Source organism: Sebastes umbrosus, chromosome 11 (assembly GCF_015220745.1).
Source record: "Sebastes umbrosus isolate fSebUmb1 chromosome 11, fSebUmb1.pri, whole genome shotgun sequence".
NCBI classification, from domain to species: domain Eukaryota; kingdom Metazoa; phylum Chordata; class Actinopteri; order Perciformes; family Sebastidae; genus Sebastes; species Sebastes umbrosus.
The window spans coordinates 32,895,458-32,921,412 of record NC_051279.1 but is presented as its reverse complement, the minus strand read 5'-3'; the positions used below and the strand labels follow the sequence as shown (position 1 = coordinate 32,921,412).

The 25,955-nt window shown below is 40.4% G+C and overlaps 1 protein-coding gene across 2 annotated transcripts in view; it reads right to left on the bottom strand.

The window, feature by feature from the left end:
• The window catches only part of mroh1 (maestro heat-like repeat family member 1), a 35,456-nt gene extending 10,565 nt beyond the window's left edge, over positions 1-24,891 (bottom strand). Inside the window, exons 1-25 of one of the 2 annotated variants that reach the window (XM_037784612.1) lie at positions 24,666-24,890; positions 21,195-21,307; positions 20,798-20,943; positions 18,290-18,421; positions 18,025-18,187; positions 16,710-16,808; positions 16,364-16,515; positions 14,870-15,010; positions 14,534-14,626; positions 10,306-10,384; positions 9,801-9,914; positions 9,228-9,301; positions 9,016-9,138; positions 7,665-7,772; positions 7,333-7,477; positions 7,107-7,147; positions 6,501-6,642; positions 6,285-6,337; positions 5,973-6,080; positions 5,272-5,391; positions 5,066-5,188; positions 4,802-4,948; positions 3,393-3,419; positions 1,013-1,135; positions 820-899 (exon numbers count right to left, since the gene is read on the bottom strand). In XM_037784612.1, the coding sequence (XP_037640540.1) occupies positions 820-899; positions 1,013-1,135; positions 3,393-3,419; positions 4,802-4,948; positions 5,066-5,188; positions 5,272-5,391; positions 5,973-6,080; positions 6,285-6,337; positions 6,501-6,642; positions 7,107-7,147; positions 7,333-7,477; positions 7,665-7,772; positions 9,016-9,138; positions 9,228-9,301; positions 9,801-9,914; positions 10,306-10,384; positions 14,534-14,626; positions 14,870-15,010; positions 16,364-16,515; positions 16,710-16,808; positions 18,025-18,187; positions 18,290-18,421; positions 20,798-20,943; positions 21,195-21,216 (2,555 nt within the window). In that variant the 5' untranslated portion in view covers positions 21,217-21,307; positions 24,666-24,890. Of the gene's footprint in view, positions 1-819; positions 900-1,012; positions 1,136-3,392; positions 3,420-4,801; positions 4,949-5,065; positions 5,189-5,271; positions 5,392-5,972; positions 6,081-6,284; positions 6,338-6,500; positions 6,643-7,106; positions 7,148-7,332; positions 7,478-7,664; positions 7,773-9,015; positions 9,139-9,227; positions 9,302-9,800; positions 9,915-10,305; positions 10,385-14,533; positions 14,627-14,869; positions 15,011-16,363; positions 16,516-16,709; positions 16,809-18,024; positions 18,188-18,289; positions 18,422-20,797; positions 20,944-21,194; positions 21,308-24,665 lie in introns of both variants that reach the window. The other variant, XM_037784613.1, reaches the window with a different exon arrangement.
• Positions 24,892-25,955: the final 1,064 nt, after the last annotated feature.

The window sequence follows — 25,955 nt, the reverse complement described above, 5'->3', positions numbered from 1 at the left end:
AGAACCTCCGGTGCAAGAATGAAACGATAACACAGCTTTTTGTGAACCTGTGTGGTAGACATAAGCCCCGTTTCCAACGCAGGAACGTTCCCCCTGAACTAGGAACCTTTTGAGGAACTCATTGCGTTTCGAAAATAAAACTAAGTTCTGAGGACATTTTAGTTTTAGTAGTATTTTTCTGAAAGCACGGGAACTTTCGGGGTGGAGTTTGCAGGGATGCTGATTGACCAAACACACACACACGGCACTGCTGCTTCAACGACTATACCTTGTGTACTGCTTCAATCATAAAACAAGGAAGTCCCTAGTATTGATATAGGACCCTGTTAGCACGAGTGGAGAGCAGTTTTCTTTGTTTGAATACATTAAAGGTAAAGTTAGGCTCTGCTGCCCGACTCATTTAAAAGGGGACACAGAGAGAGATCGTGTGAGAGAGCTGAGAGGGCGAGTGGTAGAAGAGACACGGCGCAGAGATGCTGTGAATGAGAGTAAAAAACATCATCCAACGTGCATCAGTAAATATATGCAGCAGTAAAAAGAAATCGTCTATTTGTTTCAACATGTTTTTTGATGAAACGGACGGGTACACTGAACTGCAGACTGCAGAGTGTGTTTACTGCTGTGACCGCCTGCAGCGCTCATCCCATGTCATGTTGCTTTTTCATACATCAGTGGAGTAATTTGCCCAATCTTTGCAGGAAACGCAGATAACAGTGGGCTGAAGGAACCTTTTAGTTCCTTGAAAAGTAGTCCCGGGACTAATATTATCAGGAACTTCTTGTTGGAAACCTGTCAATAGTAATGGAAGCTGAAGGATACATTAGGTTGGCACAGGTTGTCATCACAAGATGGCGTACTGGAGTCCTCAATGCATCAGCTGGCTCTGCCTTGATGAAATCCTGAACAGCGTAGACATAACAGCAGGAAGAGAGATCAGGAAAATAACTGTTGTTGTATCAGCAATTACACATTTAAGACTTGTTTTAACAAACTGAAATGACTGATAACTCACCAGCATAACGGTGATGAGCTCCTGTTTGCGAGAGAAGATGTAGCCTTGTTTCTTCACACACTCGCTGATGGCTTTGGCTATGAGCCCGACACTCTGGATCAGACTGAGTTTCATAGTCAGGTCCTGAAACGGGGAAAGACGCACGAATGCATGTCGACAAAATACACACAACACAAGACAGACAAACAGAATAAATGAAAGAGGACATACACAGATCAAAAGATTCAGGTCAAGAGGAAAAGTAGGCTAAATATGAAGAAAATTGGATAATTGCATTTTCCAAATTGCCAGGAATGCAAACAACATCTGGAGCCCAGCTCAGCATATGCAACTCTACAAGCGACCGAGCAGAAAGCAAACACAATTCAAAATCATTCCAGAAATATTAAAAATGAAGCAATCAATCGACCCAGTCCATTAATCAATCAAATCAATCCAACAGCAGTATTGTAGATTGATCCTCCATGCCTACGGATGGAGAGAAGTGTGAAATCAGAGTTGTGTGATTAGAGATTAGAGATTGGTTGAACAGCAAACCCCCTGCAGGCTCTGGTCTAAGAAGTGACAGAAGAGACACAAAGAGCAGTTAAGATTTAGCAAGAAATTATAAAAGCCCTTTTTACACTCAGCGTGAGTCATTGGTGAGCATTTAAAGAACAATCCACTAGCAATGAGGGAGAGAGAGAACGAGACAACCGTGTGTAGATCACAGAGAGATGGATCTAAGAGGGAAGCTATTACTTCACATATGGATATGCTTATTTCACTTGAGCTTGAGTGGGATTAAAAAGCTTGTTGTGGAGGTGTACCCTATTTTTGCCAAACTATTTGCATCACACAAAAACAACAGTTAGTCATGCTAACAGCTTACAAACGCATATTTAATGCAGCATCGTAAACCAGCTTCATAAAAAGAGCCAAATACAGCAATTATAAAAATGTCTATTGAACAAGAAGCTTTCCTTTCAAACCCATTTAAAAGGAACAGTGTGTAACTTTTCAGGGGATCCAATAGCAGAAAATAAGATATGTTTTCATTAGTGTATAATCACCTGAAAATAAGAATTGTTGCGTTTTCGTTAGCTTACAATGAGCCATTTATATCTACATAGAGAGCTGGTCCTCTTCACGGAGTCCTCCATGTTGTTCCGAAATGTTTCTACAGTAGCCCAGAACCAAGCCCCCAGGAAGGGCTCTTAGATTGCTAAGAGATTGCTCCTAAAGTAGTGTTATTATGGTATGGCTGGCCTCTGAGCGAGGCAAACGGCGTTACCACGGTTTTGCACTCGGTGGCTCACGTTACCGCAGTCTTGGAAAGGGAGGAGTGAGCGAAGGGGAACTAAGCTGGCTGCAATCTGCAACCACACCACTAGATGCCACCGAATCGTACACACTGCACCTTTAAACAGACATAAGTAATGTAGTGGGCATGTTGCTAGTAATGCTGGTCATTCAAAAGACATTTCTGAAAATTCTTTGCATTATATTTGGGTTCAGTGAGGGCCAGAGGAAAACACTGAGACTTTTGGGGAATCCCAGCTGCTTTCAAAAATTCACAAGACTTTAGATGCAAGGTTGGAAACACCAACTAGTAACCATGTTTTTATATACTACTATATGTACTGCAATAAAGTAATAACCCACCACGAACCTAGCTCTGAGTATCAAACACTCTGCACTCCCTGCAGGATATAAAAGGTGACCGTAAAAGATGATACCTTTGATCATTTTCCTTGGTAAAAATTGACTAGAATCCATTGTAACTGACTCACTTAAAGCTGATCACTGTTCTCAAACTTTTAAACAGTCACCTTTCAAGCCTACATGGTGTTTGGTACTCAAAAAAGATTTTTTGTGGTGCATCCCGTAAAGCTACATTTCACTGGGTAGAGCATTTTCACTTATAACAATGAGCACAGTTACTGTCAACATTAGTGTTGGTCTGTGTTTTTGTTCACAACTGATCAAGTTCAGCGCTTAGGCAGCTTTAATTATGACCTCAGTTGGTCTAGTTAGTATTAAATGTTAATTAATTTTCAAAAAAACATGTGCTCCACAACCACAGCGAACTCATTTTAATGATGGATCATTCATGAATGCCTTAAAGACGCCGGCACAAATATCTAGTGCTCCACCGTTGTAAAATAGAACTAGGATGCAGCATAGTAAAAGCTTAAAGAAAAAGTAGCTTTATTTTAACAAGCTGTGTTTTCTTGGCTTAAAAGATTTTCAGTAAAGATTTTTTAGTGAATATCACCACCAGTGTGCAGAATAGCATACAAATAAGAGTGAGGAAGGAGAGCCAGATGAAAGAGAGGAAAGAGGAAAAGTTAACTAGTAAGTAAAACCAGATATAGCCCCTGTACTCTTGTGACAATACCTTCGTCTCTACTTTAATCCCCAGAACCTGTATGAAATAGAGGTGATAAAGTCATGAGTGCACATACAAATACAGCCGTCTTACCTGCAACACTGCAAGAAGTTTATGGGCCCTATTTTTCTCATGCAAATGCAACGACAAACGGTGCAGTAGGTCGAGGACGCACCGGCCGTGTGAGCGTCTCCAAGCACATCTGCTATTTTGGATCATGTTTAAATGGTCACATCATCTCTTAAAATGTGAACAGTGTTTTAATCGGAACGCATTTCAAGAATAAAACATGATCAGCTGATTTTCTTTTTTGTTTAAGTTGGAAAGCAGGCTGCGAGCTACAGGATATGAGCGGCTGTTATCCAACGTCTTATGTCAACGTTATTAACAGTCTGATGTGTGTAAAGGTGTGTGTGGTTATTTTGTAGCAGCCTGTCGTCATTTACATGTGATTTAATCAATTTAAACACAGCGGACGGCCATGTGTAACCAGTGGTTCTTCTCAAAGCTGCAGATTTATCAACATATGTGTCCCGCTGCCTTCAGATGGCTGAAGGGATTCAATGAACAGAAGAACTTATTTTCATACAGCAGCTGTGGACAACAATAACCTATTTTAATTTAACATTAAACAATATTTTTTGATATTGATTTAAATACATCTACTGGTTGGAGAGTGTTCAATTAAAATATTTTATTTATATTTTAAGCATTATTCCAGTATTGTTACTCTCCGTTTCCTCTTGTAGATAAAATGTCCAAAGTGGCACCAGGAAGACGTCGCGCCAGAAACAGACGTGGTATGAGACATCTGTTATTCTCAGTGCAAAGTCTAAGACACAGTTTCCACCAAAATACCAACAACTCTCTTTGCGCTGCCTCATCTGACTGAACCTCCCACCTGTTTGTGCCTCTCGTTCCTCTGTGTGTGCACCGTGCGCTGCCATGAAAACAGGGCTCTATATGTTTAATATGATGCTGACTCAGGTGTGACGCTACATGTTTACCACAACTTTCTTGTTTTACCATTTATTCCCAAAGTAAATGGGTCAGTGCTGGCTTAAATTTAGCCCTGTTTTAAATGAACAAGCTGATGGATAACAGAGGGTCCATTTAACTGCAACGTTGGAAAAGCGCACTTGAAACAAAATATCTGAACTGATATTAATGGAAAGATCTTAAACTTAGCTGCCTACTAGGCTCAAATCATACGTGGCACAATACAACAGATCCAGTTGGATTTAGTTGGAATACAGAAAACTATTGTAACTCTAACTGGAATAGTTTTGCATGAAAATCAGTTCCTGTTCGGTAACTCTTGTTTGTCAGTATCATCAGTGTCATTTTTCTCTGCATGCAAATTATTTGAAAATCCCCTCTTAATAGTAATAACAAAGTCATGTTAGTATTTCCATTACCTTGGTATTGAAGTGTTTACTGATGCAGCGAAGGATGTCTTGATCAATGCGGGTCACTATCTTTTCTGGAGGTGCGTTCAGAGCCACTTGACCGTAACACAAGATTAATGTGCTTTTCACCTTCTCTACCTCAACATCATTACGTTCCTGAGGAAAGAAAAGGAAAGGAAAGGAAAGGAAGGAGAGATGAAGAAGCGTTTTTAAACATTAATAGTAATATCAACCAGATCTTCATTTGCGATATATCCTAAAAGTTCCTCGTACTTTGAGAAGGTTGAAGATGCTCGGTGACTTCTTGAAGGCGTCTGACTTGCCGAACTCTTCCAACTTGGCCAGAGTTCCCTCTAAGTGGCTGTTGGCACACAGACCAACGCCCATTGCAACTCCCTGACAGATACAGAGGACAGAAAACACAAGTTAGATCTTTAACCTGTCCAATCATTGAGAGATGTTTTCAGATCTGTATGTACCTCTCGTTCGATGGCATCATTGTGTCTTGCTGTTAGGAGGATTTCCTGCAGCTGCTTTTTAACCACCTCCTTATTGAAACACTGTTGGAGAGTCACTCCTAAACATCGATACAGGAAACTCTAGAGAGAGAGAAAAATACTGATTATATTACTGATATATATGTACTTTACCGAACAAAGTACTGTTTCTTGTCAAAGGTTCTCATCCTACAGGTTGGCTCCCCTCACTGGGTTGCAAGATCATCAGATTGTCATGAAAATAGTTCTAGGTTAGCAGAAATACTGTTTGCACCGTCCAAATTTACAACCACTTAATTTTTCATAACATTTGTCAAGATCTTTACTTTACTTCTTTACTTCTGTTAAATAAACAGCATAAAGTCCCCGTATTTCACTCTTTCATGATGATGGGTTTAACTGTTCACCTCTCTGTGTGTGGCTGTTAGGTCATGAGGAAGCATGACTCTGTTTAAGGAGGTCATGAAAAGGATGAGAACCACTGCTCAACACAGTCAGCCTTTTGAGTTGAATTATGACCAACCTGAAGCTCTAAATTAGGTCTGCTGTGGGGCCTTAACAACTCAACAAACCACAAAACTATGTCCATTCATTTACTGTCACTGGACAAACATTGGTAACTAAACCAAAGCAATCATCTCGCTCTTGATTTGTTGGTGAACAAGCTTGTTGAAAGCACTTACCTTCTCCTCTAAGTCGTTGTTATACGTGGAGAGGTATCTAGTTGCCTCAGCTCCCAACTGACACACCCACTTGTCATCATCAATAGTAGCCAGGGTTTTAGACAAGAGCTGAAGACACATTTTTAGCTTGTTTAGATATTTAGAATATTTCTGTATCAAAACAGACAAACAATTAAACCATTAATGAAAAAATAAATGGGAATTATTTGTCTAATATGGGCTGAAAAAAAGTCATATTTATATCTATTATTATTATTCAAATGGAAAACACAGACATGTTATGATGTGAATGAGATTATATACAGCACACACCTTCAGCAACTTTTCCTCCCAGTGCTTCTTCTCAAGGTTCTCTGGCGTTGACTCTGGAAACAACGACAACACACAGTCAGACTACTCTACTATAGAGGAGGAAGACTACTGTATATGAGGAATGAAAAGGAAAAAAGGTCTGCCCTGGCTTCCTCCAAAGCGATTACTTTATATAAACAAATACATAGAAAAGATTAGGCCCACATATTTCCATACCTTCTAGCATTGAAAGCAGAGGAGGTATCTCTTTCTCCCAGAGGATCTCTGTGTTAGGGTGGATGTTGATGCTGAGGATTTGAAGGAGCGAGAGGGACGGAGCTCCATGATCTCTGCTACTGAACGGGAACGCTGCATTCACCTGGAACACACCCAGGCAAACCAGGGTACCAGTCAGGGATGTTATAAACTACAAACTACAAACTACCTTTTGCTTTTTTCACCAAGTAAACTGTACCACTTGAGTAGGATTATTGTGTTACTCCTTCCATCACTGCTCCACGTTGAATATACAGTAAGAGCAGCTCTAAACCTTAATATAACAATACAAATAGTCACAGTTTGTGGCTGAAACATTGTAGAGAAAATGAGACTTTACAACTGCCTGACAAATAATTTGTCTAAACCAGGCGCCGCAATTCATTAATTATACTTAATTACAATCTGTTTCTCCTGCCAGTTATTAGACTGGATGTTCAGTCTTTGTTTTAAACTCTAGACACAAAAGGAATGTGGTTTAGCCAATGCTATTAGCACAGTGGCCACTGTTTGTCACCAAACAAGTCACCAGAGATTGAAAAATGTGTCAGAGTTGGATTTACTTACCAGCAGTCTGACCATTAGTGTTTGAGGAGAGGGCAGGTTGACTGGAGGAGAAAGATGAGACACATTTAGTTTGAGGTGGATCACATAGAACAAGAATGATCACTTTCAAATAGCTAATTTCAGTGCTGAATGATTCATTTGTGACATTTATGACTCACTTATATCTAACACGGAACACACTCAGCAGATAACTTTCACATAGATGGTCAGTAAATATCCCTCCTACCTTCCTGTGTGAAGTCTATGTTGAAGCTAGGCTCCTGGTTACTTTTCTTCTTGTTGCCCAGCACTATCAGACTCTTACATAAAGGAGTGGTGGCGTTGCTGAACTGTGAAGGGGTCAGATAGTACAGCAGCTTTGGCCACAGCACCTACAAACAACCAAATATACACACACGTTAAGTTTCTGAACAATGTTCATCTGTCTAATAACACACACAATGGAAAACAACTGGATAAATATGCAACTTCAGCGAAACATCTGCAACAACATCAGCTGTTAAATGTCTTTGAAAACAGAGATGAATCAACAGGTCAGACAGTAGACGGTCTACGTACATCAGCTAGTCGTCCAACAGTGGTGGTCAGGAGGTGAAGGGTGTTGTCACACATCGTCCTCAGCGCCTCGTTAGTCACCTCCTCCGGATCTGTGGGCCTCTGGCCTCGCTGGACACACACAGACACACATGAATACATGTTTTATATTCTAACCTCTCAAAACGTTCCCGTGATGCAAAAGGTTTCAAGTTTGAACAACTCGATTTGCAAGCCCTGTCTACTACTTCTTATAAAAGGCTTCAGCGGATATGAAACACCGAAACACAACATCATCTGTTGCACTGATAATGTATTGGTTGGAGTGTATCTTCCATATTGTCCATTGACCTTATACACCGATCAGCCATAATAATAAGACCACTGACATGTGAAGTGAATAACATTGGTTATCTCGTTACAATGGAACCTGACAGTGGGGGGATATATCAGACAGCAAGTGAACATTTTGAACTTTGAACTTTGTGTTGGAAGCAGAAAAAATGGGCCGGCGTAAGGATGTGAGCGACTTTGATAAGGGCCAGATAGTGCTGTCTAGACGACTGGGTCAGAGCATTTCCAGAACTGCAGCTCTTGTGGGATGTTCCTGGTCTGCAGTGGTCAGGACCTACCAAAAGTGGTCCAAGGAAGGAAAACCGGTGAACCGGCGACAGGGTCAGACCCGAGGCTCATTGATGCTCGTGGGGAGCAAAGGCTGGCCCGTGTTGTTCGATCCAATAGAAGAGCTGCTGGAGCTCAAACTGCTGAAAAAGTTAATGCTGGTTCTGATATAAAGGTGTCAGAACACACAGTGCATCAGTTTGTTACGTATGGGGCTGTGTAGCCGCAGACCGGTCAGGATGCCTGTGCTAACCTAATGTTATGGCTGTATGAGTTTGTTTGGTTAATTGTTTTCTTCAACTTTTGTTTTGTTTATTAGCTTTGTTAAAGATAGGGTCGATGATGTTGGAAAGCTAGCATAATTTGAAAGTAGCATCGCCTCAGGAGCTCCGTCTAAACCCCCCCCCTCCCCTCGTGGGGCTCCTTCCAAGGCAACCTTCCTTTTTCCGGTCCTTTTTCAGAGCTCATCAGTAATGGATCGCCTTTGGGGTTGAAAGACCATTTCAACCAATATAACTAATAGTGTAAACTGGAGAATATCATCACCTTTAATCATGAGATGGAAAATTCTTGAAGTTACTTGAGCAGTAATTCTCTTTCAGGAAGATTCATAAAGTAACTAAAACTACCACTCAAGCTTCAATAATCACACAAGTCATATATACAAGAATATACATAAATGAAGAAAATAGTTATGAGAGACAACTTCAACACAAATCCACTTATAAAAGATGAAACACAACAGAAGCTGTACCCGGTACGTGTCAGGTAAGGCACAGTGTTGAACGATGAATCGAACCAGTAGCTCCCCTCCATCTAACTCCAGGTAGCCGTGATGAGCCATCGCACTGATCACCTGCACCACACGCTTCTTCACCTGGGACACGAAACAATGTCATGATTATCAGAACAAAAAACATTACAAATGTTCACGAGAAAAGATCTGTGTGTCAACATGTGTGTTACCTTGTTGCTGTGGTCAGCCATCGGTTGTCTGATGCTGGCCAGAATTAGCAGCTTCTTACTCTCCATTGTGGAAGCTGCAATAACACATTAAGACACACTCATATAACCAGTTAAGAAAAGATTAACAGATAACTAAAGGAGGATTATGTAGTCTACACAACTTTGATATAATACAGGTAGGGCTGCAACTAATGATTATTTTGAAAAATGTCAATCAGTGTTTCCCAAAGCCCAAGATGACGTCCTCAAATGTCTTGTTTTGTCCACAACTCAAAGATATTCAGTTTACTGTCATAGAGGAGGAAAGAAACCTGAAAATATTCACATTTAAGAAGCTGGAATCAGAGAACTTCTACTTTTTTTTTCTTAAAGAATTACTCAAAATGATTAGTCGATTACCAAAAAAGCTGGCAATATATTTAATAGTTTCAACTAAATCAATTAATCTTTGCATATCTAAATACAGGGCACACTTAATGACTACGTAACTTGCACCAAATCAATCGCTGATGCGTGTGGAGTAACAGATAAGATGAGTTAGGCGTGCATGTGTCACTTGGTGTATTTTCTCACTGCTGGAGTTGATGAGGTGACGAAGGACAGCCAGGGAGCCCATCCTGCTTCGCTCATTACTGTTCTCCAACTTCTGAAGAACAAACATGACCATCCGGTCTGGGAAAGAGTTAGCTAGAGGGAAAGGAGTGGAGAGAAAGAAAGAAATTAAAAATGTCAAATACAGAAATTGTCACAGAAATACAAAAACACAAGGGCAAAAACACAGGGAAGACAAGCAAGAGAAGAGAGAAGAGGAGGGAAGTAGACCATCAGTCACAGTTAATATGATTATGTTGTGGTGGACACAGAGTCCGACACACTAATGGATGATCTCATTACTGCTCTTGTGACTACGTAGAACTAAAACACATAGAAAGGCCTGATGCTGCTGGACAACATTCAGCTATTTGTCACCACAACAGACTTTCTTACACAACTGTCTTAACAATTAGAATAATTTAATGTAGTGGCAACGAAGAACAAATTCAACATACAGATAAACACAACTGAAGAGCTTCAGTACCCAGTAAGGTGAAGCAGCGCAGGACCTCGTTGTGGTTCTTGACAGTAGGAGGGTTACTGTAATCAATAGGGGCAGACACCTGGGGAAGAGAGAGGAAATGATCTTACACTGTTCTCTGTGACGGCCATGTGTCAACCCTCAAACACCATTATATGACATGATATGGCAAAATCGAGTGCCTTAAAAAAGACTAATTTATGGTGCCGTCAATCAGTGGAATAGCTGCCCTCTTTACATCCGTCAATCCTCTAACAAATCCTCATTAAATACCATCTACAGTGAGAACACATTACTGAAGCAGCTGATCGATAGTCCAGTGGTGGTCATGTATGGTTTTTTGTTCTTTTTCCTTGATGATGGGCCCTGAGGGTAAATGGTTTTGGATGATGTGAATGAATGTGAAATTTATAAATTTGAATTTTATTAGCGTAACATAAATATGATGTTGTATATAGTGTGTATGTGATAAATGTAATGTACTTGATTTCAGACCCCAGGAAGACTAGCTAGTGCCATTGGTATCAGCAAATGGGGATCCCTCTTTAAATAAATAAATGAATATGAGTTTTGGTGAGTGCTGACATTTTAGTTACATGGGAAAATAATTACAATCATAGAATAAGTTTATTCAAACTAAACAGAAATGGCTTACTGTAATAATAAAAACAATAAGGAAAATAATAGTATAAATGTTAACGTCAGTTTGCAGTATGGCTGCACAAATAATCAATTTTATCAAAATCGCAACATGGCCTACTGCAACTTTCAAATTGCAAGATGAGGAGGGAATCGCAATATTTGTTAAAGGTACTATATGTAACAATTTACATGTATTAATTACTTTATATTGCCAATGTGTGTAAGGATAGTAACGTAACTTAAAAACTGAAACCTTCCCTGACTTACTTGGTTGCCTCTAACAGCCTGTGGACTGATCTATTCTATGTAAAGGACCCAGGACTGTTTTGCTGGGAAAATCCAAAGAATATGACGTTGTCGAGTGCCGTGCCTCTCTTCAGCTCCCCTAATGTGCCAACAGTGTGCAGCTAACATAGCAAAATACTGTCTGGAGTGCTTCAGCTATGGTTGGTCAGCTTGCTGTAACTTACAATAGCTATGCAGCATGAATCTGCTTGGTTGTTTCATAACATGAGCTGATAAAGTAATTTGCAAACTGCAAGCTAGTTGGTATCATGGAGCCAAAGGTCCAAATAAAATATGGGAACATTACAGAACATTATGTAAGGGATAGTGCCCAGCAAGCTGTCCATTATCAGGACTAATGGACTATGTGGAGGGATGTCAAGATGCTGACTGCAGTTCAGTATTCACAGGTGTCATTAATAACAAGGATCTCCTGAAACTTACATATAGTATCTTTAAAGGAGAAATGTGTGTCAAAATAGCATTTTAAATTAAATATTGTGGTGCTACAGAGATGTCCTGACTTACACATCATATTCTACAGACTTAAGAAAACATCTTTGTTTGGTAGAGATTACTGCAAAAAAAAAAACATCACACCATAATCATTTTTATGTTTTTCAATGAAAATCTTAATAACAATGTAAAAATGATCATACCCAATTGCAATATCAGTCAAAATCGTGCAGCCCTAGTTTGCAGTGACCATTATTTGTTAGTTCAAGGGAGTGGCTGAGTAAACACGCTCTTTTTATACCATAGTAGCGAGTAACACATGACAAGTTTCGTACAACCACAGTCTCTAACTTGGGGTAAGTTTCTGTACTGTGAAATTTGTTATTTTTCAAAGCCAATCTTTCTAAATTCTGAGAACAACTTGTGTTTTCAAGCAACTTCATCACACACATGTACAGTTTTCTGTTTACAAACACAGTTTTGTGTAAGATCATAGCGATAGGAATTCTAACTGCTCTGTCAGGTACTGCTGCTGTATCATTCTGGTGAAATACTCTCCGTCCCAACCAGACAATCTAGATCATACAAACACACATCGTCTGCAGAGTCATGGTGGTAAAATGTTGCAACAGTCAAGGCATTCGGCCAAGTGTCAGCTGACTCACAAGGTTATGAAAACATCCAACTACAGCGACTCTCTGACGGCCATTTGACACGTCTAGAAGAAAGCAGCACAAGATGCAAAAGGAGTAATCCAGTCTGCTCACTATTTAGCCACAGATTTGTGGTTTCAATGGGGTGAACCGTTCTGTCACTAAGCAGGACGACTGAGACACAATGACTGCGTTACAGCTGGTTTGACTGACAGAAACCTAGTCTTGTGATAGAAAGTGCTGTTGGGAACCAGCAACTGTCAGTGGTCAGACCAGACAGATCCAGCTATAGCTAATAATATTCTGTATAATAGTGTTGGTCAGACTTGTATGCTTGTGGATTGCTCTGTTACTGGGCACACCCACTGCTCTTTGTTCCTCAACCTAACAGCAAAAACCCGTCCTGCTACAACGATACCTTAATGGACTATTTTGGTAATGGTATTTAGTATTCTCACTCATCTTCTACTGCTTATCCGGGGTCGGGTCGCGGGGGCAACAGCTCCATCAGGGGACCCCAAACTTCCCTTTCCCGGGCCACATTAACCAGCTCTGACTGGGGGATCCCGAGGCGTTCCCAGGCCAGTGTGGAGATATAATCTCTCCACCTAGTCCTGGGTCTTCCCCGTGGCCTCCTCCCAGCTGGTTGTGCCTGGAACACCTCCCTAGGGAGGCCCCCAGGGGGGGGCATCCTTACTAGATGCCCGAACCACCTCAGCTGGCTCCTTTCAACACAAAGGAGCAGCGGCTCTACTCCGAGTCCCTCACGGATGACTGAGCTTCTCACCCTATCTCTAAGGGAGACGCCAGCCACCCTCCTGAGGAAACCCATTTCGGCCGCTTGTACCCGCGATCTAGTTCTTTGGGTCATGACCCAGCCCTCATGACCAGAGGTGAGAGTAGGAACGAAGAGTGACCGGTAGATCGAGAGCTTTGACTTCTGCCTCAGCTCTTTTTTTGTCACAACGGTGCGGTAAAGCGAATGAAATACACCCCGCGAACAAGACCCCGAGTCACTTGAACTCCTTCACTTGTTCACTTGGGGTAAGGACTCATTCCCTACCCGGAGTAGGTAATCCATCGGTTTCCTGCTGAGAAGTATTTAGTATTATCATTATTATACAATGTTAAAAACAGATTATCTACAGTGCAAAAACAGTGTATTTCAAGTTAAGCTGTCAGGACTATGGAAGTTTTGTTTGAAAAAATATTCAAAAATAGTGTGGAGTGTTCCTGACCAACATGTTTATGATTCAACATGTTTAATATTTAACCTTCAAACAGAGCAAATGATAGCTTACCATAACACATCAAAATAAGGTTACTCTAGTCCCATCAGTTTTTCTTAGAATTCACATTAACTGTGGGTTTTCAAGATGCTATAAAATGAGGTAGTCAAGGAAATAGCTGAAAGTTAGAACATTTCTCCTCTTATTTGTCAGATTATTAACCATTTAAAACCCCACATTGTGTCTCCTAAATTCAATGGCTGTGTCAGAGTGCTAAAAGGTCTGGTCAACAATACCTGATCTGGATGTAATATATCTATGAGCACAGGAGGAGTACAATCTCTATGAGCATGATTTCTGCCATCTTTTTATGAGCATCTGTGTCATGTGTCAGTCGCCTGCTGGTTCACTCAAGGTTAAAGCCGCAGTGTTTTATTTAGTATGGACTTAATGTGTAATAATGTGGACCTGTTCAATCAATCAATCAACATCTATTTGTATAGCCCTTTACAACAACCAAAGGGTACCCAAAGTGCTTCACATTAACATCAAGAAATAACAGGAATAAAAACTTAACATATCAGAAAATCAGAAAAAGGAACATAAAAAGCATAAGGAAAATGTCACAGTGCTACTAGGTATTAAAAGCCAATCTAAATAAAACAAGTCTTGAGCTTAGATTTAAAGAGTACTAGGTCAGTGATTGTGGATATATCAGGGGGGAACTTGTTCCATAGTTTAGGAGCAGCGACAGCAAAAGCACTATCACCCCACAGCTTATCCCTCGACCTCGGGACTTCTAATAAAAGTTGACCAGATGACCGCAAAGCCCCGTCATGCTCGCGGAGAGTTAAAATCTCGGAGAAATAAGGTGAGGCAAGGCTGTAAATGGCTTTAACAAACAAACATCAAGAGCTTCAAAGCGATTCTAAAGCGAACTGGAAGCCGATGGAGTGAGTAAAGTACCTGTTGATGCAGTGCTAAGAGTAGACTGTCCAGTTGTGTCTCCAGCACCCTGCTGCCCATGCTGACAGACGCATCAAGCACTTGGCACAGACTCTGAGAAAGAAAGAAAGAAAAACTCAACCTCTGAAAGAGTTCAATTATTTCAGCATGTTACACAAACAGTGATTGTGAACCTGCACTGCTGAGGCACGTTAATTAACAGAAACGAGAGATTATTCCCTATGAAAAGCCAGGAGGCCGTTTAGAGGGAGAGTGATGGGCTACTGTTTGTTAAAATAAATGTTACTAAATCCACAATAAACAGTCCTCTGCTCTCATGCTGCAGCCCATACCCACCTTGCTAATGACGTAGTGCTCGTTGTTTTTCTTGTACAGGGACAGGATGGCAGGTATGAGTTTAGGAATCTGCTCCTCCAGTTTATCGCTGGCCATCAGATGGCAGATAGAGCCCACGGCCTCAGCTACTGTTAGCCTCAACTGGAACACACAGAGACACACATGAGATTAGATCACATAGATTCACTTGTAACAATCAACTAGATGAGTGTGAATAGGGAAGAAATAAAAAGGGGAACACTAGCCATAAAAAATATATATAAAAGAAATCATGTTGCTGTTGACATTGTTGTTTGAAGACTGCACATCTATTTGGTGGCCTTCTCATCACAGTTCTACTGTATACTGTACAACTGTGCTCTATTCTATATTTAATTTTCAGGTGAAAGATTAGACCACAGAACAAATAAAGTGATTAAAGCAAATGTTCCATCACTGTATGAATATCACTCTGAGATCATATGTTTTGTTTGTACTGAAATCTTTATTTGAATATTCAGTGCCCTTTTGATCAGAGTTGTGGATGTTGTGAAACATAATTAGCATTAATAGGTTCTCTGCCTTCTGTAATGCAGCACAAAGGCATACTGGTGGTTAAATTGTTAGACTAGGTTAACATAGCCAAGTATAATAATACCTTTAATAATAATAATAATAACAAAATAAAATGAACTTTATCTGTATAGCTCATTTCATGCAAAGAGTGCATAACAAACCAAGATGAAAATAAACAATGACATTAAGTAAAAAAAAAATAGCAATAAGTGAGAGAAAAAACAAACAAACACAACACAACAAAACAGCAGTCATTAAACACCAAATTAAAAAGATGTGTCTTTCTTTTCTTTTTAAAGATTTAAAGGGAGTTTGCTGTTCTAAGATCTAAGAAGTAGCCTCACCAGATTTCTTGTGGGACACTTTAAGACCTTCTAAAAGAGCGGTACATCCTTTTATAGACTCAATACAAACATAAACAATCACTTGTATGGTTGGTTACTATACTATTAAAATCCCATAGAATATTATTATGCTTTACCATGCTCTGACTGTTGGAAACTATGGCCTAGTGGTTAGCATGTTGTCTCACTAGTTTAAGAACAGAAGATGGCACTGGAAAAGTGTCCTCACAGTGTATTTTCATTAAGGCATCATAATTCTGGATGATAATCACAATTTTCTCACTCAGAAATGGGATTTCAATTTCATTTAATGACTCTTAGGGAACCAATTGTACTAAAAAAACTAAAAAAAACTAAATAACCTCATTGTGCCCACAATATGAGGCCCTGCTAGGTATGGTGATGCAATTTCAAAGTATGCCTATTGGACTGCAATCATCATTTTTGTATGTTGTAAATGTCGAGCTTTAGATGGCTTAGCTACTTACTCAACTTATTTCCTTACTGCCTGAACATGACCTTGCAGGTTGTGTAGTCCACTGTGTACCAAACCATTGTGCTCAACCCCACTAACATTGACCTACAGTGACCTCACCTTGGACTCCCTGCTTTGTAACCAATTATTGAAGAGGATGTCGAAAGCAGCACACATTTCACTGGAGAACGTGTCCTTTCTGACTGTAGGATCTGGAGCCTTGTCCAGGTTTGCGAGGTACTCCAAGATACTGTCGCTGAAATGACACAGAGCTGGAGGGAGAGAAACACAACAGACGGAAATTAGGTAGTAGAGTAGAAAACCATGTGATGATAAAACTGTAAGAAAGAGAAAGGGGAGAAAGGGTCATGTTTTTGGAGGAGGTAGTGTTTCAAGAGTTTTGGAGAGGGGTTAATATATTTCACTAATTATAACAATTTAAAAATCCACGTAGGGAGGTTCTTACCAGAAGAGAAGACCCACTTCATGTTGTCTTGTTTGGCCATGCTCAACATGGGCAGCATGGTGCCCAGAATAGCATTCAGGAAGGGTACCATGCCATAAACTAGAGAACAAGGAAGAATACAGCATCAACGGGACGATATTATTCATCACTTCCTCTGTAAAGCAGGGAGACATTAACTGTAATGCAAAAGATAACGTACAAACGTCAACAGAAAAGCAGGAAGAAGACTTTTGTAGTCCCTGGTGAAATCTATCTTTTGTTGAAATCACATTATGTATCAGAATGAATATCATTTCAATGCATCTCTGTACTGGTCAGTGATTTACAGCTACTAAAACTGGACTTAGTTTGTACTTCCTCTAAAGATTCTCCCTAATCTGAGTCATTAAATGTATTTACTCATTTAGTATCTGATCATATTGAGTCCTGATTCGATGTCTATATTTTATATATAATAAAGATGCAAATACACCTTTAGTATAAAGTAGACAAGCCCAATGTAGATGCATTTGACAGTCTATTAGCTCTTAGCCTGGAACAGTTGTGGCAGGAAGGTTTTGTCATCCCCTCTTCATCTACAGCATGAAACAAAAAGGCACTTTGAAGGCAGAGTACACCGGCTAAATGTGGCTGCAACAGAGCTGTGAAACTGCTCAGTCCTTTCCTCCTCTGCACATAAAATATGTATGTATATACTGTATATGTATTTGTAAATATGTGTGTGTATATACAGTTTATGTGTATTTATGTGTAGATATACGTCTTATATTACCACCTAGCCGCATTCAACGCCTCTCACACAATCACAGTCATTTGTCTTACTCTGTATAATCTCTTTTGGCTGTTTTTGTGTCCCTGTACTTGTCTTCACTTGTTCTGTAATAACTTAATCACACGATAAAAAAAGAAACTGCTCAGTGTGATATTTATTTGTTCATGTCCTTACTTCCTAATCCTTTAGCAATAGGCTGGAGAAGTTTATATGAGTGTACCGGGGCAACTTTGGCTGCAGGCCATAGGATTGGAAATAAATCAGGATTTACATGTCTGATACTAAATTGATTAGACATATTTTCATCAGTTCAGTGGCTCCGGACATCCCTAACTACAGCAGATGTTGAGTGCTAGAGATAACACTTTTTATAATTTTCAAACCAAAAGAGACTTCTAAACAAACATGCTCTACATGTTTTTGGACAGGTTTAACAGGTTTATGTGACTTCTGAATACGTGTTTGTGTGTGTATGAGTGTGGACTTCCCTATAGCCTTAAATGGGAGGTGTCTTCGTGTTTGTAGTTGTAAATAGTTTCTTACCATTGGAGTCAGAAAGGTTGGCTAGTGTCTGGACCACAAAGAAGTGAGGTAGGAGCCCGGGCTGAAACTTGCTTAGGATCTCCTCCATGATGTCATTGATGTGCTTGTTGCCCACAGCAACCAAAATATTACTTGCTGCCTGCTGCCAATCGGGGATGACCTCCTGAGTGAACCAGGAAGACGGAGGAAAAACAGTAAAGAACATCATTTATCATCTGCCCTCTGCAATAAACAAAATATGAATAATTAATGTCTTATATTTTACCTTTGAGCGTGTCATCTCATCTGAGGCCAGGGAGATGATGCTTTTTATCCTGGGGTAACTGATCTCCTCTATCCTGCAGCCCACTATCAGCTCAATAGTCTGAAGAATCACAACTCTGTGGCTCACTACCAACTAGAGGACGAGGAGGATGAGGAGAAGGAAAAAAAGAGATAACAAGAGAAGGAATAACAGTTAAGAGCACATTTAAAAGACAATATGAAAACCAAATGGAACACTAATTAATGGCACAGCCAAGTAAAATGGCTTTCACATAGGCTAAATAAAATGATACGGGACATTCAACACCATCTCAAGATAAAAGGACATCCTTTGTACTACAGTAAGTCACTGATGTTTCCCAAGACGTTTCATCAGAGTAAAGATACCGTCATCTGATAATCACAGGGGCTGAGATGGTATGATAAGGTGTTGCAGCATCATACAGACATTCAGAGCTCTGTGGTGAAATTGCTAAGCAGCAAATGTACTACAAATAATAAAACAAAGAAAAGGCAAAGAACTGAGAGATATTTCCTGTTGAACATCAAGATACATTAGCAATAGCCGTTCAGTTTTGTAGGTGGACTGATTCTATTCTATTCTATTCTATTCTATAGGCCAATGCAGGTAACATGTTAGCAGTGTAGATACTGCATATCAGGACTGGGCGGTATGTGTTGCATTTTCTGAAATTCTGACATTTTTTTGGAAATTGAATTGGCAAAACATTTACAGAATAAAAAAAACAAATGTGAGTGTCTGTTTTCGGCAAATCCAATGACTTTAACACTAGGCAAATCAAATATACTTCAGGGCCAGTGTATCTTTTGGTCATTTGATTTTTTCCTTTCACAAAAGAATATTAAAATACAGAAAATGAGTGGTTATTTGATTTTCATTTTAAAATACAAATATTTTAAAATTGAAATACAAGGTGTTTTTCTTTATAAGGGTCAAAAAGGGATGAACTAAACTTAAAAAACAAAATCACTAGAAGACAGAAACGAAAAAAAAAACGCCCGTTTTTTCTTATTCTGCGACCGGAAGTTGCGTAAGAGCGCGTATGAGGACGGTGCTGCTGTATAACTGACGGACATGGATCAGTAAACTCGTTGTGATTAAGATGAGGTTGTAGCTCGTTGTCTACCTTACTACGGTTAGAAAGAGCCGTTGTTTGTGTTTTAACGATGTTTCGGTTATGAGTTATTGATCCGAGAAGTTCAAATCTGTGAATATCTTTCACACTTTACCTAAGTTAGTTTTTCTGCAGTCATGTCTTCTTCCCTGAGAAACACTCTTTTATTGTTTCGAAAACTACGTACTGATCCATGTCCATCACCTTCAGTCACACAGCAGCACTGTACTTTTTTCTCTCCGTCCTCATACGCGCTCTTGCGCAACTTCCTATCGCAGAATATGAAAAAATGGGCATTTTTTCGTTTCTGTCTTCCAGTGATTCTATTTTTGTTTTTAGAAATAGAAAATGAAAATCAACCCGTTTCTTTTATTTAGTGTACCCCTTTTTGACCTTGATAAAGAAAAACGCCTCGTATTTGTATACTTGTTTTTTAAAATGAAAATCAAATAACCACAATTGTTTTACATTTTAATATCCTTTTGTGAAAGGAAAATTGATTGAACAAAAGATACACTGACCCCTTCAGCTCCAGAGCTGGAACACTAAGTTGATTAATCAATTAGGTCATTGACAGAATGATAATTGCCAACAATTTTGCAAATTTGATAATTAATCGTTTACGTTTTGTTTTCACATTTCAGCTCAACTGTGAGGATTTGCTGCTTTTTTCTGTCTTGTATTGTTGTAAACTGAATATTTTACGGTTTTGGACTGTTGGTCTAACTTTAGAGAATTGTGACGGGCATTTTGGCTGATTTTCTGACATTTTATAGGCAAATTGAAAATATAAATCAATAATGACATGTTGCTTGGCTGCCATCTGTAAAATCAGAAAACCTCTGGCTGAAAGCCAGACTCTCTCTGTGACAGAAATACACATACAGCTATTTATTGCAATGTTTACATCTTGTACATGTGTGAAACCAAACCACATGCTACAGTAGGAGCTCTGAGAGGCCTTTTAACTGTGACCAGATTTAATAGATTAGCAGCAGACTCGTCTTAGCAGGGGTTGTTTTTTTTATAGACAAATCTTTAACAAAAAACACAGATATTTCCATCATTGAAGTACCACTTTTTGGTGCTTGCAGCAATCCTGCTTAATTCTGCTCAGTTCCCCTCCTAATGTGTACAGTATGGTCACATTGACACCAATAGTAACACCAGCACTAGAGGCCGAGTTAAATGTAATATTAGTATGCTCATGTACATAAGTCATGCTTATCAGGCTTTTTTTTATCAGGGCTACAAGAACATGTACTGATAATTAATTCCAGGTTCTCTGGAATGTTTACTTAGGTAGGCCTTAGGCCGACACTCTGAGAGCTGTTAGACATACGGTGTAATGGAGGTGTTTTCTGGTGCTTTACCTTTGGGTGTTTCAGAAGGTAGTCCTGGCACATGGCTAACACTCTGTCTGGCTGCTGTTTCCCCAGGGTCAACATAGACTTTCTGACCTGTTCCTGGACCTCTGAGTCTTTATCAGTGGCCGCATCTAGGAGAGCCAGGGTCACCTCTGGAGGGGGAAAACAACAGAACAGAGACAAGTCTGAGTAGGAACATTACAATGAAGAAAGAAGAGAGACATGCAAGGAACACAAATGACATAGTTGGAGACCACTGTGAGGAAACTATGCATGGCTTACTGTTCATAACTGTGTCAAACAGCAACTTAATTACTGTAGCTGAACAGAGTTAGACACAAAAACAAACTGAGAGAGAAGAGAAAAGAAGACAAGACAAGACAGGACACGACAAAGGGCTCACGTTCTACATCCGTGTCATCCATGGTGGACAGCAAGAGGGCTGGCTTCCTGGAGCCTGTGTCCGAGGATGTAGCTTCCCTCCTGGGGTACAGGTTTGGCAGAGGCTGCCTGGAGCTGAGGAACAAACGAGGAGGAAATGTGAATATAAAGTGAATATTAATATAATATACATTGACAGTGGTTCTACAGACTGCCATGTTCTTATTTTCATCGAAAACATTTTATGATCTCTCTTTAACATGTGATCTCTCTCATGCCAGAAGCAAATGATGCCTGTATAAAGTTGTATATGAGAGACTACAGCTTCACTAAAACAAACATTGAGACAACATATTCATTGTCAACCAAAAGCTATCGTAATATTATTGGATAAACTGAATTTGCTTTAAAATCTAACTTTCAGCTCAGCTGTCTCCGCTTTAGCTACCTGTTCAACGCACTTCTCTAGCTCCCAAAACCACCATCAACTAACACCAACACCACCACCAACTAACTAACACCAACACTACCACCAACACTACCACCAACTAACACCAACACTACCACCAACTAACACCAACACTACCACCAACTAACATCAACTAACACCAACCAACTAACACCAACACTACAACCAACTAACACCAACACTACCACCAACATTACTACCAACTAACACCAACACTACCACCAACTAACACCAACACCACCACCAACTACCACCACCAACACTACCACCAACACTACCACCAACTAACACCAACACTACCACCAACACTACCACCAATACTACCACCAACACTACCACCAACTAACACCAACACTACCACCAACAAACACCAACACTACCACCAACTACCACCAACTAACACCAACACTACCACCAACTAACAAGCTACAGCTTCACTAAAACAAACATTGAGACAACATATTCATTGTCAACCAAAAGCTATCGTAATATTATTGGATAAACTGAATTTGCTTTAAAATCTAACTTTCAGCTAAGCTGTCTCCGCTTTAGCTACCTGTTCAACGCACTTCTCTAGCTCCCAAAACCACCATCAACTAACACCAACACCACCACCAACTAACTAACACCAACACTACCACCAACACTACCACCAACTAACACCAACACTACCACCAACACTACCACCAACTAACACCAACACTACCACCAACTAACACCAACACTACCACCAACTAACATCAACTAACACCAACCAACTAACACCAACACTACAACCAACTAACACCAACACTACCACCAACTAACACCAACATTACTACCAACTAACACCAACACTACCACCAACTAACACCAACACCACCACCAACTACCACCACCAACACTACCACCAACACTACCACCAACTAACACCAACACTACCACCAATACTACCACCAACTAACACCAACACTACCACCAACTAACACCAACACCACCACCAACAAACACCAACACTACCACCAACTAACACCAACACTACCACCAACTAACACCAACACTACCACCAACTACCACCAACTAACACCAACACTACCACCAACAAACACCAACACTACCACCAACTAACACCAACACTACCACCAACTAACACCAACACTACCACCAACTAACACCAACACTACCACCAACTACCACCAACTAACACCAACACTACCACCAACTAACACCAACACTACCACCAACAAACACCAACACTTCCACCAACTACAACCAACTAACACCAACACTACCACCAACTACCACCAACTAACACCAATCTACCACCAACAAACACCAACACTACCACCAACACTGCCACCAACTACAACCAACTAACACCAACACTACCACCAACTAACACCAATACTACCACCAACAACACCACCAACTACCACCAACACTACCACCAACTAACACCAACACTACCACCAACTAACACCAACACTACCACCAACAAACACCAACACTACCACCAACTACCACCAACTAACACCAACACTACCACCAACTAACACCAACACTACCACCAACAAACACCAACACTACCACCAACTAACACCAACACTACCACCAACTAACACCAACACTACCACCAACTAACACCAACACTACCACCAACTACCACCAACTAACACCAACACTACCACCAACTAACACCAACACTACCACCAACAAACACCAACACTTCCACCAACTACAACCAACTAACACCAACACTACCACCAACTACCACCAACTAACACCAATCTACCACCAACAAACACCAACACTGCCACCAACTACAACCAACTAACACCAACACTACCACCAACTAACACCAATACTACCACCAACAACACCACCAACTACCACCAACACTACCACCAACTAACACCAACACTACCACCAATACTACCACCAACTAACACCAACACTACCACCAACTAACACCAACACTACCACCAACAAACACCAACACTACCACCAACTACCACCAACTAACACCAACACTACCACCAACTAACACCAACACTACCACCAACTAACACCAACACTACCACCAACTAACACCAACACTACCACCAACAAACACCAACACTACCACCAACTACCACCAACTAACACCAACACTACCACCAACTAACACCAACACTACCACCAACTACCACCAACACTACCACCAACTAACACCAACACTACCACCAACTAACACCAACACTTCCACCAACTACAACCAACTAACACCAACACTACCACCAACTACCACCAACTAACACCAATCTACCACCAACAAACACCAACACTACCACCAACACTGCCACCAACTACAACCAACTAACACCAACACTACCACCAACTAACACCAACACTACCACCAACTAACACCAACACTACCATCAACAAACACCAACACTACCACCAACTACCACCAACTAACACCAACACTACCACCAACTAACACCAACACTACCACCAACTACCACCAACTAACACCAACACTACCACCAACTAACACCAACACTTCCACCAACTACAACCAACTAACACCAACACTACCACCAACACTACCACCAACTAACACCAATACTACCACCAACAACACCACCAACTACCACCAACACTACCACCAACTAACACCAACACTACCACCAACTAACACCAACACTACCACCAACTACCACCAACTAACACCAACACTACCACCAACTACCACCAACTAACACCAACACTAACTGATAGCTAACTATTACAGTTTTAAGACTATAAACAGATGACATTTCAAAACACACTAGTGCAGTGTTAGTGTTATCTGAGTTCAGCTCTCAGCAGCATGTCTGTTGTAGCTGCTGTTATAATGGAATAAAGCTGCTGGGTGGTGGTGATGCTGCAGCAGCGAGCCAACCTACACAGGCACGTTAGCATGCTAAGCTAACCTAGCAGCTGCTGCTACGGAAGAGCCCTCAGCGTCCTCCCCATGAGAACAACAGCAGTCATACTAATAAGATACTAATAAGGTTAACTCACCGAGTCCCTGAGAGCGTCCGCTGAACTATGAGCTCTCACGACAACACTGCTTCTTATCTCGGTTTAAACAGCAGGCTTCCCTGTCAGTGGCACAGTGCGTGTCGGTGCTGTGTGTCTGTCCGTCACTGACTGCAGGTGTAAACACGCCTGGTCATCTGGTCATGTTGGTCATGTGCTCCTAGTCAGCAGGAAGGTATCAGGCAGGAGGCGGAACCAGAGAGTCCGGGCACATAGAGCTGCTACTCTACAGCTATTATCACCGTTAAACCTGCAGGAGGCACAATGTTTTTGGTATCACTGGGCAAAAAAACTCCATAATAATCTTTCAACAGATTGTAATTCAAGTGTTCTGAGAGATAACTAGACTTCTGCTCCTCCTCATGGCTCTGTTTTCAGGCTTTAGAACATCTAACCCATGACAGGAGACTTTGACCAATCACAGGTCATTACAGAGAGAGAGACCGTTCCTATTGGCTGTGCTCCAGCTGGTGGGCGGTGCTTAGTATTTTTTATTTTGGGTCACAAACTTTCTCACTTTACAGCTAAACCTTGCACTACAAGATGTGTCTGAGAACATCTGAGGAGAGACATAGGCATCAATATTGATTCATATTTGATCAGCGCTGCCTAGTTTGACAGTTTGATTTGGAGTTGGTGAGTGATTGACAGCTGCTCAGAGAAGGCAGACTCCAGCTCGGCTCTGATTGGTTGTTTTCTTCCGGTCTGTGAAATCTTGCAGATGCCGTTAGGAGCACCGGAGGACACCGGAGGACACATTGATTGATAATCTTTTCAGATTACCTGTTTCATGCACTACTGTCAGGATATAGTGATAGAAATATAATTATAAAAATAACTTTTTAATCATATTTGTTCCAAAAGTTGAAGTACCAGGAACTAAAAATACTCCATTACAGGTTAAAAAACGTTACTGAGTGAAACAGAAGTAGAAGCTAGCAAACATTAGACTATTTGAAGTATCAAATTAAAGGTACTTGTTGTGCATAAATTGGTCCCTGTGAGAATATGTTATTATCATAAGGATTGTTATACAAGGATTATTATTTACAAGCATGGTTCATATTGATGCATTCATGTTAAGCAGCATTTTTAACTTTTAACTTTCAACTTAAAATGGAAATACTCAACTCAACTAGTATAAGTGCCTCAAAATTGCACTTAGTCATGCTTTTCAATGTTCAGTTCAGTCTCATTTGAATAGATCTTTTTATAAAGGTGTTGAGTAATAAAATGTGATCACACACATGGAGAGTATATATAGTCTATGGT